This window comes from Geotrypetes seraphini, chromosome 11, assembly GCF_902459505.1.
Source record: "Geotrypetes seraphini chromosome 11, aGeoSer1.1, whole genome shotgun sequence".
NCBI lineage: Eukaryota > Metazoa > Chordata > Amphibia > Gymnophiona > Dermophiidae > Geotrypetes > Geotrypetes seraphini.
Window position 1 is genome coordinate 61154252 of NC_047094.1, and position 19167 is coordinate 61173418.

General features: G+C 42.2%; 1 protein-coding gene across 1 annotated transcript in view; it reads left to right on the top strand.

Annotated features, from left to right (window-relative positions):
* LOC117345891 (forkhead box protein J1-B-like) overlaps positions 1 to 14262 on the top strand; it is a 55391-nt gene extending 41129 nt beyond the window's left edge. Inside the window, exon 3 of the mRNA XM_033915182.1 lies at positions 11403 to 14262. Coding sequence (XP_033771073.1) covers positions 11403 to 12218 — 816 coding nt within the window. The 3' untranslated portion in view covers positions 12219 to 14262. The remainder of the gene's footprint in view (positions 1 to 11402) is intronic.
* Positions 14263 to 19167: the final 4905 nt, after the last annotated feature.

Genomic DNA, 19167 nt, shown 5'->3' on the forward strand with positions numbered 1-19167 from the left:
CAGCCCGCTGAGCCCCTGGAGCTTTAAATTGAGGGCCAGCAGCCCATTCCTTTCTGCCACCAGGGTCCCCCCCAACACCCGTACCTTGTATTGAAAACTGGCTGGCAGGGGGGATGCTCACTCTCTCCTGCCACCTCCTCAAAATGCAGGCCTTCCCCTTCCCGTGCATCCTGGGATGCCCTGGGAGGGGCCTAAGGCCCTGATTGGCTCAGGCATCAAAGGCCCCTCCCTTGTCATTAAGTTTTGCACAGGAAACAATGAGTTTTCCTGCTGTGCATTACATGGAGTGCGCATTAGAATACTATTTGCATAGGATTCTTGGTGGCTGCCACTGATAATTGGTAGCAGCAACAGAGAAGCCTTAAATGCATCGGGAGAAGAGTTTCCTTGCAAGTAAGACTGGTTAAAATCAGTCTTACTTGCAAGGAAACTTTTTGTGCATCTGGGCCTTAGTGCTGGAAGAGGTACATTTGGAGCAATGAAAGCAGGGCAGGATTAAAACATAGGCAAACTAGGCACATGCCTAGAGTTCAAATATGTAGAACAGTGTGTCGCAAATTTTTTAAGCTGATGGCACACTAATCTCAGGGCTGGAAATACGCAGAAGTCGGTGTGATGATGTCACGTGCATGTGTGATGTCATCATGTGGACATCCGTAAATGCGTGGATGTCCTCCATCCATGGCCCTGAGTCTCCTATTACCACTGGTGGGAGGTGGGTGCTGCAGAAGGAGAGGTGAGGAGAAGGAGAAGGAGAAGAGGCGCAGGCGCCAGCTGACTTAACTACAGGACGTGCCTCTCACCATGAGAGGCACATCCTGTAAGCAGTCAGTTGGCGCCGGTGCCTCTCCTCCTTGCCACCATCTCAGGGCACACCTGGAATCCTCTGGGCACACAGTTTGCGATATGCTGGTTTAGAAGGATTCCCAAGACATAGTTTGCTGTGGTAAGTAAACTGCTGGCACATAGAGGGAGAGAGAGAGAGGATGTATAATGGGGTGGGGGAGTTAGAGCCACCAGTGCCCAGAGGTCTGTATATTCTGCCCACTCCCTGTGCATTGTTCTCCACTCCAGTCAGCAAGAGGAGTCTCTGTAGTTAGTGCCATATGAGGCCGATATGAAGAAGTTTTAAAATGTATTTATATTAAGGAAGAGAGAAAGGGGGATATTGTGCTTGTTTGCCGCCTATTCTGAAATTGTTGATGGTTTTATTAGTATGACATTACTCCAGCTCAGTGGTGGGCAACTCCGGTGCTCGAGGGCCAGAATACAGTTGGGGTTTCAGGATTTTCCCAATGAATATGCATGAGATCTATTTGCATGCACTGTTTTCAATGCATATTTATTGGGGATATCCTGAAAACCTGACTGGATTCCGACCCTCAAGGAGCAGAGTTGCCCACCCCTGCTCTAGATTGTGCTCTGGGTATCCCAGAAGTCTGCAGCTGAAAGTGTTAAAGGGAAATCAAGGAACAACCTGTTGACAAGGATGTGAAAGCAGAAACATGTTACTCTTATATTTGTGTAATAAAAGTATGATTCCCTGATAAATACAAAAATTGAAAGACCTTGGTGGTGCCACTCAATAGGTCAGACTTATTCGGTTATCAATTTTATTTTTTTTTCCAAATTCTTTTATCTTATATTTAAATTCATTTTTTAATTAAATTCCCATTTTAGAGCTCTGTAGTTTAAGTTGCCTAGGGGGACCCCTTCTGACATGACTCACGTTTCGCCAAATGGCTGTTTCAAGGATTGTACCTCTTTATTGTCCAGTCCATTCACCCTGACAGAGTAGTTTAACTGTCTTATATTTATGACATAAATCAGGACAACTTATAAACTACACCTACTGTACCTAAAACCAGTTCAATCTGGAGTCTTGCAAACATCAGAGCTGCTAGTTAGTTTAAGAGTTACCAACCTCGTGCTCTGACACTAATTCAGTTTAGGGTTTTAAACCACCAGAAATAGGGAGCAGTGGGCAAACTTCTTATTACAGCCTCCCAGCATCTCTTGGCTTCCCCCCCTTCATAAATTCTACAGGCTAGCCCTTTAAAATGTGTCAGATTCACCCAATCTGACATGTAACATTTAACCCATTCGTTAAAAGAAAAAAATGCACCAGGACACAGGGGCCGATGCAGCAAAAGTTCCCAGCTGTTAGCGCAGGATTAGCTTGATATCTGCATACAACATTTTGAACACATACTGCAGAAAAGGGTTTTGTGTAGAAGCCAGCCCTTGTGTTCTCAGAGTATTAAAATCAGTGCCATATCTCCCCTGAGATATGTTGGGGGGAGTTTTAAAAAAAGTGCTCAGAAAAGGGGGTGGGTGAGATTGAGCAACCAGGGAGATGGGTGACAGTGAGCAATGCCAGTTCACGCACCCTGTTGAAACATCAAAAAGAAGTGCCATCTTCTGTGGCTGTCAGTCACACTAACCCTCCCTCCTCCCCTTCTCAGAGTGCTGCAGCTGGGTAAAAAGGTTCAGAAAACAGGGTTCAGGGTTAGGCCACTGAAAAGACCAATCTATTCAGTGCAAATGTTAATTATGTGTTTAGGATTTTAATATACAGCATACCAAAGTAAACACTTCATTCAAAGGAAAATGTTATATGTTCACCAAAATAAACTCCAGAATTTACCCAGAAAAATGGTGACATACTCTTTTCCCATTCACTTTCTCCCAATTTTGTTCTTGAAATAAACTGATAAATTTCTAGCAAAATAAGCTAGAAACAAAGAACTTGTGGAGATTTGATATCCAAGATGAAGACTATTTTATTGAAACAGAATAGATAAACCACATAAAAATGTCTAGGGCCTGAAAAACTGCAAACACTGGACCCAACAAAGTCTGTGTTTCGACACTAAGGTCTTCTTCAGGGGTCCTATGAATAAAAAATGTGGGTATGAAATAAAATGTATCTAAATGTAAACTATGTGAAAGTGAAGTAAATCAATTTCCTAGTGGGAAGGCGTAAATGATATGTGTATAATATGACAAATATTTAGAAAGGGATGACTGGTGCCATATCCAAGAGGATGAGTGTCCTCTAGAGTGATAATGGTGGTGTAAATGAAAACCTGGTGCATATATTTGGCCATGCCTCAAACAGAAATCCATTGGGATGAGATGGTGATGGGTGCTACAGCAAAGAGAAGTATAAATAATACCTAAACAGAAGAACTCTATGAAATGAGTTGGTGAAAAGTGCTACAGCAAAGAAGAATAGAGATGAAAAATGCCTAAAAAAACAAATTACATACCCTATAGGTCCTATATGCAGGCTTGTGGATTAAATAATGAAAACTATAAAGGAACAAAAGAACATAAACAGTAAATGGAGGGCTGGTTCGATCCTGAACTGCTACTATGCAAGAAGGATCTCAGAAAAGCTGAAAGATTATGGCTAAAATCCGGAACCCTAGAACACAGATTGGCCTGGAGACAAAAATTAAAAAAGTACAAAACCCTCACTGATGAAAAGAGAAAAAATTTCTACTCCCACAAAATTGGTAATACTAAAACCAATAGCAGCAACCTCTTCAGATTGATCAACGACCTATACAACATAGAAACCTTCACTAACTTACACGAAGAATCCACCTTAACCGCCAACACCCTTGCCGACTTCTTCAACACCAAGATCCAAAAATTAAGAACAACACTACCTGTCAGTCCCAACCCCCTCGAGCTCTTCCCCATCCTCACAGACATTAATTCATCAAACCCAGATCATGGAGCCAGAGTCGACCTTAGCTGGAAACAATTCGCATTAACCGATTGGCAAACCTTCAATACTTACTACAACAAGTATACACACTCCTATTGCCACCTAGACACATGCCCACCAAATATCATGAAAACTGCCCCCCCCCAACTTTAAAGCAAAAATGATGACATGGGTTAATCACCTACTATCCACAGGAAACTTCCCGTCTGAGCAAGGTCATATAATGATTACCCCAATTCTAAAAAACGCGAAAGAACCACCTAACTCCCCATCTAACTATAGACCAATCGCCAGCATCCCCCTATTTACCAAAATAGCGGAAGGGATGGTAAAGGCGGAACTTTCCGTATACCTTGAAAAATTCAACATTCTATGTGACAACCAATCAGGCTTTCGCGCGGACCATAGCACTGAAACCATCATAGCCTCCAAACGCTCTTCAGTCAGGGCTCAAGTGCCCTGATCATTCAACTCGACCTGAGCAGTGCCTTTGACCTGGTCGACCACACCATTCTCCTTGAATGCCTAGCTCACATTGGCATCTCAGACCAGGTCCTTAACTGGTTCCAGGGTTTCCTACAAAATAGATCATACAAGGTATTCAAGAATAACTCTTTCTCTTACTGCTGGGACAACACCTGTGGGGTCCCGCAGGGCTCCCCCCTATCCCCCATCCTATTCAACGTATACCTAGCCTCCCTAGGTAAACTCTTACACAACCTAAATCTCAAATTCTTTATTTATGCAGACGATATCACAATAGCCATCCCACTAACCAACTTTTCACAAGAACTACTCGATCACATTACAAACATTCTCAACCAGATAGAACTCTGGATGCTTTCATTCTGACTGAAATTAAACCCCGACAAATCAAAATTCTTCCTAGCCTCCCCCAAAGATAAAATCAAGGAAACCACAATTCAACTAAACGGAAAGATCTTCCCCCTTGATCCGACCATAAACATTCTGGGAGTCACGCTGGACAAAAACCTATCCCTAGAAAACCATACCGACATCATCATTAGGAAAAGCTTCTCGGTGCTCTGGAAACTTCGCACCATAAAAAAATACTTCAATGACACTGCATTCCGCCTACTTGTACAATCCTCCATCCTCAGCATTCTCGACTACTGCAACATCATTTTCCTTAACGCCACAAAGAAAAATACCAGGAGACTAAAAATAATCCAAAATACCGCAGTGCGCCTCATTTTTGGCCTAAAGAAATGGGAACATGTCACCCCTTTCTACCACCAACTACACTGGCTGCCATTTGAATCTAGAGTTCTTTTTAAATTTGCATGCTTCTGTTACAAATCGGTTAACGGTTCTTCTCCTAGTTACATAAATACCCACTTTAACCTTCATTGCAACAACAGGACATCACGCAGAATTCAACTGTTCGCCTTCCCTTCGCCAAAACACTGTCTTCTCAAAAGATTCCTCGATAGAACTTTCACCTTCCAAGCAGCCAAGTCGAACCCATGGCTAGCCCAGATGATACTCGAGGCCCCCACTTACCTTGCCTTCAGAAAACTACTAAAAACTTACCTATTCAGCAAACATAACCTTTAATTAATCCCTTCACCCCACATAACACCGGCCCCACCCCTCCCCCTCTCGCCCTCACCAGATCCTCCCTTGTCCCACTCTCTACTTCCCTTGTCTAGTTCGATCAAAGCTGCAATTTCTGTTAAATTGCTGTACATTTTCCCTTCATTGCAGACTACTGTAAACTGCTGTAACTTCCTCGCTGACTGCTGTAAATTGTTGTAATCTATCGTAAATCTGATTGTAATTTGTTGTAAATCTGCTTGTAACTTGTTGTAAATAAGCTTGTCAATGCAGATCATTTGTTAATTGATGTAAACCGCCTAGAACTCGCTGGGTATGGCGGTATATAAGAATAAAGTTATTATTATTATTATAACAACTTAATAAGACATAGTAAAACATAATAAAATGCCACCAAACTTTAATAATAGGCCAAAAAAGACTAAAATTGAGTAGTAAAACACATTGCGCCATGATTTGATGATGCATTGTGAATGTGTAAAAAAATACTGATGGAAAACTCTAAACCCTAACAACACAATAAGAAGACTCATTATTATGCACAAAATGATGACTGCACTATATTAGCCTTAAAGCAATGCTTTAAATTAAACCAGAACTGAACCAACTACCAGATGTAATGTATGCTATAAGCCTTGACCAGCTGAATGAAACATAAAGACTAACGTACTCCATACGTCCAAAGTTGAAGCCTAAACTATCACAAGTAGATAAAATATGGTGTACAATTTAAAAAGACACATGCAATAAAAATATAAAATATATAAATTTATATATAAATTAAAAAGAAATCGGAAACGTTTGCCAAAACCCAAATTATAACAGTAATTACATCCGACAGTAAACGGGCCCGAGAAAATAGGATAACTCAAAATTGTCAGTATTATGTACAAACTAACTTATAAAAGCATTACACGTGGAGGGGCATAATAAAAAAAAAGTCTAAGTCACCTTTTGGCCTAAGTAAGGCCTTAAACGTTGAAAGTAGAAGCAGGAAAAATGTCCATTATCATAAAAAACGTCCAAAAGAGGTTTTTTTTGATAATGGCCTGCCTCTACTTTCAGCTGTTTAAACGCCCAGACCACCACTACGTCTAAACTTATACCATATAATCAACCTTAAAAAAAGCCTAAGCCCCAAACGTCCAAAACAAGGGCTTTTAGGCAAAGGATGAGCCAGTTCTTCGCCTAAAAGTTGGATTCTGTAACTGGTGTCTGTCAAAAACAACACCGGTTACAGAATCCCCTCCCCTTACACCGGTTACAGAAGCCCTCTTGCCCCGTGGCACCTCCAAACTGCCCGACACTATCGGGGCAGGAGGGAGTCCAAGCACTCCTGCCCCGCGGCACCCTTGAACCCCGTGACACGATCAGGTTAGGAGGGTGCCCTGGTGAACCACGATCCCCCCCTGCTGACATTGGGGCAAAAGGGAGCCCAAGCCATATTGCCCCGCGATCCCCAACCCCCCCCTGCTGAGTCCGATGGGGCCAGGAGGGAGCCCATGTGCCTAAGACCCCACCCACAGGAGGGGCCTAAGACAACTGGGTCGATTCCGGTTGGCCCAGGCGCCTCAAGCCTCACCTGTGGGCAGGGTTTGAGCTGTCTGGGCCAATCAGGCCCTAAGGCCATCCATCCGACCAACAATTTTTAAAGTATGGGGAAGGGGGTGGGGGTAAGGGGATCATGGGGTCGATGGGGGGTCGCGGGTCAGTGGGGGGGCGATCGGGGGTTGGTCGTGGGGGATTGCGTCAAGGGCAGAAGGGCCTGGGATCCCTCCTGCCCGTATTTTAGTGGGGGTGGGGGTTAGGGGGTGTCGCTGGGCCAGGAGGGCTTGGGCTCCCTCCTGGCCAGATTGGGGGGGAGGGGGGTTGGAGATCGCCGGTCCAGGAGGGCTTTGGCTCCCTCCTGGCCCCTTCGAACTCGGCGGTGGGGGGGGGATTGGGGATCGCAGGGCAAGAGGGCTTGGGCTCCCTCCTGCCCTGATTGTGTCGACCGGGGGGGTGATGTATCGCAGCAGGAGAGATTGGCCATCTCCCCTGCCCGCGATCACTCCTCTACCTGATTGGGTATCTCTCCTGCCGCGGGTCGTGGCAGTTCGGGTAGAGGGGTGATCGCATCGCGGCAGTGGAAATGAGGCATCTCTCCTGCGGCGATGGTTGTGGTGGGGGGGATAGGTTGCCTGGCCACTGAACTGATCGCGCCAGTCGCCATCAGCTCAGTGGCCTCCTTTTCGGCACATATACCTGTTTTGTCTTGGTCTAAGTCAAAACGTATAAGTGCCGACTAGGCAACCTGTCAAAATCTTTGGTTATACCTGTTGTACGCCTAGGTGTAGGTCAGCCCACCTCCCGCCCACCGTCCACCCTTTCCCCGCCTCTAAAAACGCCTCTTTTCTCTTTGTACGTTTAGAGGCAGGGGAAAGGCCTAAGCTGGTTTTAGATACGTCTAAAACCAGCTTTGATTATGGGTACTTGGACGATCAGGCTTTTTGATCGTCCAAGTACCCATTTAAGCCACTTTTTAGACGTTTTTTTTAAATTATGAGCCCCATAGTGCTTTAATGTAAAATCCAGGAATATCATTGAAGATAGTAGAACCGAAGCTGTGAAACCGCATAAAATACAAGGAACTTACCGATAGCTCATCCACTTGCGAGATGCACTCAATAGCGAAAGTAAAACTTTGCGTTGGTGAAACAGTGAATTTGGGCCAGTAGAAAAGGTGCCAAAACACGTGTGAGAGACCGATTGGATGAGCTGAAAGAGAGGAGGAGTTTCAAGCTGTCAGTGATACATGTAAAAACCTCTTTGAACTGGGGAACAACGAGCAATCAAGGAAACAGCTATTAAGAATACTATTGAAAAAATACTATTGTAAAGAAAAGGGAAACCAGAGGCTGCCTATGAGTGTGGTTAAAAGAGCTATCTACCAAATGTATATCTAAAAAATATTTTTAAAAAGTACATAATAAAAAAAAAAGTGTAACCAGTTGCAAACTGAAAAAGTAGAACAGCAAGCTATCAAGGAGATTGCTATAAAGACTACTTTAAACAGGATAAGGCCCAGAGCGTGCCGATGAGTGTAGTCTAGAGCAGTGTTTTTCAACCTTTTTACACCTATGGGCCGGCAGAAATAAAAGAATTATTCTGTGGACCGGCATCGGTCCGTGGACCAACGGTTGAAGAACACTGGGCTAAGTTGTGGGCCAGACCCCGCCCATCTCTACCCAATCTCCACCCCAGACACCGCCCCCATAATAGTACTAATTGCACCTTGCATGTCCCGTGCCTCATCTGGAAGCCTTCCCTCTGACGTTGCAACGTCAGAGAGAAGGCTTCCGGTTCTGGCGCAGGATGCCCATAGGAGCCACTGTCCGTGCCTTTGTGCACTGAATCAGTTAGGAAGAGGGAGCTGGCTCGAAGATAATGCCACATCGATCGCAACGTGGACTGGCGGTTGAAGAACATTGTTTTGGGCCTGATGCACGTGCTGGCCCTGTGGACCGGCAGGAAATTTCTGTGGACCGGCACTGGTCTATGGACCAGTGGTTGAAGAACACTGGTCTAGAGGTTATCTGGAAAAGGTGTAGCCAATAAAAAATATATTAGAAAATGCCACCGATGAAGAAAAGGACCTTGCTGTACCTTAAGGAATAATATTGTAGCTGATAGACTCTTAATAGTTGGAGGGGCACGAAGAAAAAACACGAACGTGTGTAAAAAAACGCAAGACATCGGAGCCAGTGTGATAAACTTTGTTCTATCATGAGGGATCAAAATGAATAAAATAAAATAATGAAAAGTCCTACCGTGGAGAGGAACCTTTACTATACAAACTAAGGAAAGAAAAGAAACGTATCAAAGCAACTTGTATAGGGCTAACAGACCAGCCCCTGCAGATGTTCTGTGCTGTTTCAGATCAAAGGTCAATTGAGCCCAGTCTCCTGTCTTTGATAGTTGTAATCTGGTTTGTTAAATCCTTGGCATAATCCTAAAGAGCAAATCCATTCCTTGTTATTCACTGCCAGGTATAAACAGTGTTTTTTCCAAGTCTACCTGGCTAGTAATAGTTTTTGGATTTTTCCTGCAGGATCTTGTCCTCATCTCCTTAATCTGCTATTCTGGATGCCTCAACCACATCTTTACCAATAATCTTTATAGCTTGTTGGTTGACTACAAAAATGTTGTTTTAAATAGAAGAAAGACATTTTGTTTGTTCTTCCACATAATTTATATCATAAATATATTATCTTACTGTTCAGTACTCCTCCAGTGGTTTTTCTAATGTACAAAAAGGTTGAGTTACCAAAGGGCTTTTCATGTGAGTCACGTTCAACAGAGGTGTCTATAGAAAAATATATAAAATACATGGACAACAGTTTGACTCATCTCATGAGTAGTAGCACTGATGTCAAGTTCAACCTCTCCCCTAGACTTGGCTCCCAAATACTAACCTTTTAATTAAGATAAGGACTGAATTAAAGTGAGGGTCTTTGTTATCACTTGCAATTTCCGAGTGGGATTAGAGGGCAACTGAAACTAGTTTCTTTGATTTCAGCCGAAACCAAAGCCAAATGTGATCAACTCCCACTCCATCCCTCCCTCCCTTCCTTTTCCATTGCACCCTCCTGAACTGAAGGAGCTCAGCTTCCTCTCTCCCTTTCCCCCCTCAACAGAAGATCTTCCTGGACCCACCCTTAGCCTAACCCCCTAGGCCAACTGTACTGCCCTGATAGTCTAGTGCAGGGGTGTCCAATGTTGGTCCTCGAGGGCCGCAATCCAGTCGGGTTTTCAGGATTTCCCCAATGAATATGCATTGAAAGCAGTGCATGCAAATAGATCTCATGCATATTCATTGGGAAAATCCTGAAAACCCGACTGGATTGCAGCCCTCGAGGACCGACATTGGACACCCCTGGTCTAGTGTCTCTTAGGGGCAGGAGTGATCACCAGTTGCTCCTGTCCACTCATTCTATGTAGTTAAAATGGGTGCCATGATATTCAGCAGCAGCCTTGAGAGATTGCTACTGGAGGTTGCAGTAGCCATTTTGAATTGGAATTGAACTGGCACTGGAACAGGAAGGAGCAACTTCAGATTGCTCCTGCTCTTACAAGTCACTAGACCACCAGGGTGGTATGGTAGGTCCAGGGAGGCCTATGAGTGGGCCTGGGAGGGGAGACTTCTTCTGTTTGGAGGGGGGGAAGGGAGAAAGTTGAGCTTTTTAGGTTCCGATGGGGGTGGGGGGAAGGATGGGAGAAGGAATAAAATTGAACTCCTTCAGTTCTGGGAGGAGGGGGGAAGGAGGAGGAGCAGAGCCACAGGAAATAGTACCACAAGTTTTTGGTTTCAGCCAAAAATGCTCTGGCATTTTCAGCCAAACCCAAAATAAAGCCAAAAGCAGATTTTAGGCAAGTTCTGGTGCTGAAGCTGAAATTGAAACTGAAATTTGGTCAGCCTCTAGCCAAGATAGAGGAGAATCTGCAGAATTATTTCTGCAAGAAAAATATAAGGTCAAGAAAGATTTACAGTTATAACTATAAGAAAAGCACAAAACCAAGAAGTAGGGTATAAACAGGATGAAATGTAGTAGTAGAACAAACAGCAGACCAGACAAGTATGTATTGTATAGTAAATCAGTTTAATATCAACAAAACACATGCCTGATGTGGCCACGTTTTACTCAAAGGCTGTGTCAGAGATAAAACTGTGGGCAAAATAATAAAATTTAATCAAACATTCAGAAAACATCAATCATAAACATATAAAGCTCAATACAAATCAAACATGTAAAACTTAAATAAATATTAAAATACAGATTAAATTATAATAAATAATATAGGCCTTCCTTGACAAAGCCGCACTAGCATTTTTAGTGGTAAGAACTCCAAAACTCATAGGAATTCCATGAGCACTGGCGTTCTTACTGCTGGGGCCGGCACTAAAAACGCTAGTGAGGCTTTGTCAAGGAAGGGGATAAAATGTAAAATACACATAACATGTATGCAGATACATGCACATACATTAAAAGTAAACCATGCATATAATTGAATAAATAAATGTTTCCTTTCTGTTTTCCTACTGCAGAATTCCATTCGGCACAATTTATCTTTGAATAAATGTTTCATGAAAGTGCCAAGGCAGAAGGATGAGCCAGGGAAGGGGGGCTTCTGGCAAATAGATCCTCAGTACGCAGACATGTTTGTCAATGGCGTTTTCAAGAGAAGAAGAATGCCAGCAACTCACTTCAACTCCATGAGACAAAATAAAATGACACCTCTGCCAGAACTTTCTTACAGTACCTCTGTCAACACAGATAATGAGCAGCCAGCATCAGGCTATGCCGCAAACACCCATCATCACCACTATCATCATGTCCATCACTATCAACAGGATCAGAGCTTCAGTCTACTGGATACTCAACAAATGATTATGAAACGTAAGCAACCGATGCCAAAATGCAACATGAAAGTTGCTAGAAGTTCCAAGCTGCCTCTCTTAGCACTTGAAGACAGAGATGCAGAATCCCTGAAAGGAGATTTTGACTGGGCCTTGGTTTTTGATGATGTCTTGAACAGCAATAGCAACAATTTTGAGGATTTTGATGTCAACGTGGCTCTGAATTCACTGGGCACAGATATTGACCTTACTGTGCAAGGAAGACATATTACAGCATCCAATAAGTGGTGCATGAATACAATGGACCATCATCATATGGAAAATAATCTTCAGGGATCTCAGTTTGAGGATCTTCCATTTTTTAATGACCCTCTGAAACACCCTTGGGAGGAAGTAAAAGAAGATGCCAGTTCTAACCTATGCAGTTTTGATCAAAGTTTAAACTTCTGTGAAGGATTTCTGAATGAGATCCCACAATGGGAAAGAGTGGATGCCTTCATGTGACCTAACCCACCTCCCATCCCAAAGCCCACTGGAACTTTGTCAAACCGTACTATTCTTTCTTCTTTTTGCTACATTAGCATCCAAATTCTTGAATACAAAGTGGACATATGGTTGGTGGGGTATTGTTCTACTATAACTTGCATTTTTCTACTGTGATTTAATCAGAGCAGGAAGAATGTATATTGCACAAATAGGTTGATAGCTTGAAGCTGAATTAACAGTAGAACTCTTGTTGTTCTCCAGTTAAAATGGAATTATAAGTAAAAGCTTCTTAGCAATCCCATTTTCACTCACCCTTCTATCCTTCTCCGAGTCCTGCTTTCCTCACCTTCTCTCACTTTGATTCTTCTACTCTTTAATGTTTTTCTCTTTGTTTCATTCTTCTCCTTGTGGCTTTCACTTCTCTCTCTCTTTATGCTTTCTCTCTGTTTCATTCACTCTTCTCTTTGGGGCTCGCTCTGTCCTCTCTTTATGCTTTCTCTTTGTTTCATTCATTCTTCTCCTTGTGGCTCACAAAGAACATTCCATGTATTTATTATTTTGGAAAATCTCAGCCTAATGGTGAAAAATGTCTTGATCACGTCCAGATCTTGTATGAGAATAAAAGGAAGGTATAAGAACTACACACAAATTATTCTCTAATGCTTTTGCAGATGATGTGAATTGTCATTCTGAGAGAACCACCTTACAACTGAAAGTCATCACACAATGCATTCTGCTGTGGAGCTGGAAATGACTTTGGCCTATTACAATGGCACGCCATGGCCTGTGTCTCATTGTCTGCTATTTTTGTGACCTTAGCCTTGAGTTATGCCTGTTGATTTTGACCCTGTGTAGTAATGTTTCAGTGGCATTGATCTGGTTTGGTGGTATCTCTCAACTGGTTTGTAAAGAATTGTTGATTACCACAGAGGACATCATGAATCTGAACCAAAGGAGAAACTGAGGACTGTTGTGGGTGTTCTATCTTGAGGTTGTTAAGTTTGTCCATTCACATCCATCAGGCAACATTGCTCAGCATATTTTTATACCTACAGTATATACGAAAAAAAGTTATTGTTTAAAGGTAGAATTTTTTTTTTGGCATGAAGACCAGAGAAGTTAGCAATGGGGGCATCTATATATACTGGATACTTTGATTGGGATGAATTCTAGTGCATTTTGTTTGAAAATATGTCATTTAACTATTTTTAACTATTTTGTTATGGAAATGTGGAAGACTGGTTGTGTATGCTTGTGAACTAAGAAAAGATGATTACAGATGCTGTAATGCAGAAGGACCAAAACAAGAAACTATACATGAAACATGTTAATAGTTTGGGTTGTTTGTGTATCTGTTATCAGCCAACTCAACAGAAAGTATATATCAGTGGTTCCCAACCCTGTCCTGGAGGACCCCCAGGCCAGTCGGGTTTTCAGGATAGCCCTAATGAATATGCATGAGAGAGAACTGCATATAATGGAGGTGTCAGGCATGCAAATCTGTTCCATGCATATTCATTAGGGCTATCCTGAATACCACTGGTATATATCAAGGGATGAGACTATCTGTCCTGTTGTCTTTCTAGAAACAAAATAACTCTGAAAATTTAATGGCATGGGAACAAGGGAAAAGGTGCATTGAATTTGAAAATAGGCCAGATTAGATTTGGGTTTAGAACGAAAGAAAACCTTCCCAAAAATGGCCTAATATATTTCTATGGGAGAGAGATCTCAAGTAGTTGCAGCATATAAACATTGATTCAATGTAACATAGTAATTAAGTAATTGCACAATTTAGCCTGTCCTCGTTCCTTGTGTAATCGAAAACACTCAGAGTGCCAAGAAAACACACACACATCTCCTGCTGCCATGCTCCCATCCCTGCTGGGCTGGTTCTTTAGTGATTCTGATGTGTATCTCATAAATTCTACTATGAATCCAAGTGACTGAACCATATAGTTTTTTTTAATGATCGCTGTGTATGGAGAATGACATGGGGACAAATTTTTCCCCGTCCCCGTAGGAACTCATTTTCCCATCCCCGTGAGTTATTTTCCTGTCCCTGCCCCATTCCTGCAAGCTCTGTCCTCATCTACACAAGCCTCAAACACTTTAAAATCATAAATATCCAAGGCTTGTGCGATTAAGGCAGAGTTTACAAGAATGGGGCAGGGACAGCGACAAAACTCATGGGGATGGGACATAAGAACATAAGAATAGTCTTACTGGGTCAGACCAATAGTCCATCAAGCCCAGTAGCCCATTCTCAAGTGGCCAATCCAGGTCACTAGCACCTGGCCAAAACCCAAGGTATAGCAATATTCCATGCTACCAATACAGGGCATGCAGTGGCTTCCCCCATGTCTTTCTCAATAACAGACTATGGACTTCTCCTCCAGGAACTTGTCCAAACCTTTCTTAAAACCAGCTACGCTATCTGCTCTTACCACAATCTCTGGCAATGCGTTCCAGAGCTTAACTATTTTCTGAGTGAAAAAAAATTTCCTCCTATTGGTTTTAAAAGTATTTCCCTGTAACTTCATTGAGTGTCACCTAGACGGGGAAATTGTCCCCCTCTAATTCTCTAAAGGAGACACCTAATGACTGAACTATGTCCTGTAGTTTGCTAGCAGTTGCTATGTGTACTACCATCTCTTAGTGGAGAAGCAGGGCAAAACCTTTTGTGTTGGGACAGTCAATCCCTGTCGTTAAATTTTTTAGTCCATCCTTTCAAATCTGTCATCTAATGGGCTGATATATCGTAAGTGGCATAGTAGGGGGAGGGGTCCGATCCAGGTGTCGTCTTCATAGGAGTGCGGCGTCCTCCTCTTTGCCCACGATCCTCCCCCATCCCCCACTGTCGTGCACACATGCCACTTCCCTTCCCTCGTACCTCTGTAATGTCCCTGATGTAAGCAGAAACTCACCCAACCTACGGTCACACATGCGTTGGCTCTTCTTCTGACATTGCTTCCTGGACATCAGAGGGAGAGACCACACAGGTGCAACAGCAGGAGTTGCTGCTCGCACCAGGAACGTTACAGAGGTATGGGGGATGGGAAGCGGTGCATGCAGTAGTGGGGGAGGGGCACCACTATCCCAGTCGCCTCTCACCCTTGCTATGCCACTGTATATCATCATCACACTTGGTTTCATTTTATTATTCTTTCCAAACCAACAGAATGTTTGAATACCACTCAATTCAATTCTCTTATCTCTCCAGGTCAAAGACACTTACACAAAATGACACACACAGAGGTAACACAGATACAAACACATACGTTCATAAACCCAGATACACACATGTAGAGAGGTTTGAAAGAATTCAGTGAGCCATTTTCTCTACTTGTTCCTAACCCCCTCTTCTACGAAACTGCGCTAGCAGTTTTTAGCACGGTGAGCCGCGCTGAATGGCCCACGCTGCTCCCGACACTCATAGAGTTCCTATGAGTGTTGCAAGCTGCGTGGGCCATTCAGCGCGGCTCTCTGCGCTACAAACTGCTAGCGCTGTTTAATAGAAGAGGGGGTAAATGTCTATAAACTTTGGAAGCATATACCGTAGGTGTCTCTCTAAGACAGTATCTCTCAAACTTTTTTTTAACCCTGGCACACTAAACGGAGAAAATGCTTTTCGCGGCACATTATAATTGAAATTGTAAAGTTGCAAAACTAACAAAAAAAAAATTAGATTTGAGAATTATTTATTTAAAGCTCTTTAAGCCATCCATGTAAGGGTAATTGTAACAACGATGAAACTAAAGTAGATAGTATAGAATTGCTAATCAATGAGATGGATGTGCTTGTTTTTGAGTGCAAATTAGCTCAAAACGGCTCAATAGTCGAGAAGCAAACACACATTTCATCATCCAACATCTGCAGTTGTTCTCTTTTTAAATTTAATTTCTGTCACTGCTGATAAAGTTTGTAAAGATAAGAAGATCAATATAGTAACAAAGCCTTGATTGCTTTGTTGCTCAAGTTAGGATAACTATTGCATAAAAATAAAAATAAAATTACTTGCCTTTCGTTTTCAAGGACCAACCATGTCAAAAAATGATGCTTGTCTGGGTGGTTATACCCTTATGTGATCGTGATGTACATGTCATCTTTCTAGTGTATACTTATGAAGAAAATTTTTTAAAATAAAGTAAAATTCTGGAATCTCTTGTGGCACACCCAGAATCTCTTTGGGGCACACAGTTTGAGAGACACTGCTCTAAGATGACAAAGAGCCTTGTGGTCTCAAAAAATCATGCACAGCATCATTTTTAGATAACTTTTACACCGGCCCAATAAAACATATTGCTTCTTACAATATAACTATTACAACTTTGAACTGTTTTTCTTATTAAATGAATCTTGGTCTTTATGCTTTTATAGAAAAAGGTAAAGGCCATATGGCTTAGAGCAGTGGCTCCCAACCCTGTCCTGGAGGACCACCAGGCCAATCGGGTTTTCAGGCTAGCCCTAATGAATATGCATGGAGGAGATTTGCATGCCTGTCGCTTCCATTATATGCAAATCTCTCTCATGCATATTCATTAGGGCTAGCCTGAAAACCCGATTGACCTGGTAGTCCTCCAGGACAGGATTGGGAACCACTGGTTTAGAGAATAAAATTTAGACTTACCAAGGTAAGTAGGTATCCACATAGTTTATCCTTTTCAAAACTTTACCACATGTAACTTTATCTGGTCTAAACAGGGGAAAGAGTTTACAGTAGTTTTGGGGCATGAACCACATATAATTTCTTGAACTGTTCATCATTGTTTTATCTCACACAAGTGGCAGGTGCAAAGTGCACACATATCCCATAGTCAGTTTTCAAAGGGAAACTATACCAATGAGATGCATATGTACCTTATATCAGTGCATGCTGCTCAGACCTGCTTCTTGGTGTGACACTACATTCATCTCTGTATTGTTGCTCCTTTCTGAGATGCACTTTCGGAAAAGATTCTGCTGCAAGAAAATCACTGGCAACAGGATTTGCATAACTTATAGGAACTCATGCCTCACTCCTGTGATGTCCCATTTAGCCCCTTGTCTGTAATCCAAACAAGATTTTTTGGCTAAAATTATATTAAAACCTTGGATTGCAAGTAACTTGGTATACAAGTGTTTTGCAAGACAAGCAAAACATTTTATTAAATTTTAGCTTGATAAACAAGAAAGGTCTTGCAATACAAGTACATACAATATACATACAACCCATCACCATAGTTGAGCCAATGGTTCTTCTCTCTCTGATGCTGTGGGAGTGTAGCGACTGTTCTAAACGAGTGCATATAGTATACACGCAAAACCCATTAAAAGGTGTATCAATATAAGGCACCTTCCGTAATCTCTCACTTCCAAATAGATTGTATCCTGACCCTCAGAAGTGCCACCTTGATACTCAAAAATTTCATAGTATCGGGCACTGCCTCCTCACCGGGTCCTATTATTTTGCAAATTTATTGTTGATCTTTACTTTCACCACTGAAGTTTAAAAAGAGATGTTCCAAAATATTTAGTATTAGAGAATGACAGGGGACAAATTTGTCGCTGTCTCCACAGGAACTCAATTTCCCTGTCCCATCCCCGCGAGTTTTGTCGCCGTCCGTGTGCCTGCCCCATTCCTGTAAGCTCTGCCTTAACCGCCCAAGCCTTGAACACTTATTATTTTAAAGTGTTTGAGGCTTGTGCAGATGAGGATGGAGCTTGGGGAATGGGTTAGGGACAGGAAAAGAGCTTGCGGGGATGGGACATGAAAATGAGTTCCCATGGAGACGGGGAAAAATTTGTCTAATGCACATACACTCATATTTAACTCTGCCTGCACTTCCCTTGAATTCCACCCCAGAACATGCCTATATTGGAGTCACATAAAACTCCACTGTGGCATGTTTATAAAAGTCCTTTTTCATGTGGAATAATTGTATAAAATGACCCCACGCCTTATTGTTTATTTCTGTGTATCTTTTACTTCTGCACAGGACTATGAATTGGTTTGAAAAGATATGGGGTTGATATTGAAAAGGATTTAACTAGGCAGGAGAGACTCTTGGCCTAGTTAAACCCTTTTGAGGTGGCCATGCTGATATTCAGCAATACATATCTGCGCTCCAACTGGCATAGTGAAACTGCACAATCTAGGGGTAGAATTATAGATATAATAGAGAACAAAAAAGTGGGAAGAGTGGGATATTTCCAAATGGGATCTTTATTGTAAATAATAACTCAGTACTGTGCAAACAAAGACTCAGCGCTGCAGGCTTATTCAGGTGTCTGTATCAAATTAAATAAAGAACATTTAGTCATAAATACACATATAAAAATCAAAGCATTAAATATACAATACCCAATAAAAACATTAAAATATCATACATAAAAACCAAATGATGCAAAAAGCACAAAAACAAATGGCTTAAGGCTCCTTTTACAAAGCTGCGCCAGCGGTTTTAGCGCGCACTAAATTGCCACGCACACTAGATGCTAACGCCAGCATTGTGCTGGCATTAGTTCTAGCCACGTAGCGCAGGTTTAGCATGCGCTAAAATTCAGCGTGCGCTAAAAACGCTATCGTATAAGGAGCCCTTAGTATAAATACACAGATTAATGGTCTTGCACAAACAGTTACAAAATAATGAGTATATGACTAAACATGGATACCTGCAAATGTGCTGAGAATAAGAACAGCAATTGTCCAATGACAGCTATTATACAATGCATTTTAGTGAAAATGTTTGCTAAAACAAACAAAGAAAGACTGAAAAAAGAGACAACTCCGTAGTGTGCCAAGCCGAATCCCAAAAGGGCAAAACGAAAATAACACCAAAAAAATATATTCAGCAAGGCTGAATTTTAAAAAGTACTGATCTTAAGAGAAGTGCTCTGTAAACCATAGGCATCTACAGACCAAATACAGCATAGCACAAATTAACTCAGGTGCCAAGGTATTGTGCCTTGCAAAATAACCAGAGTT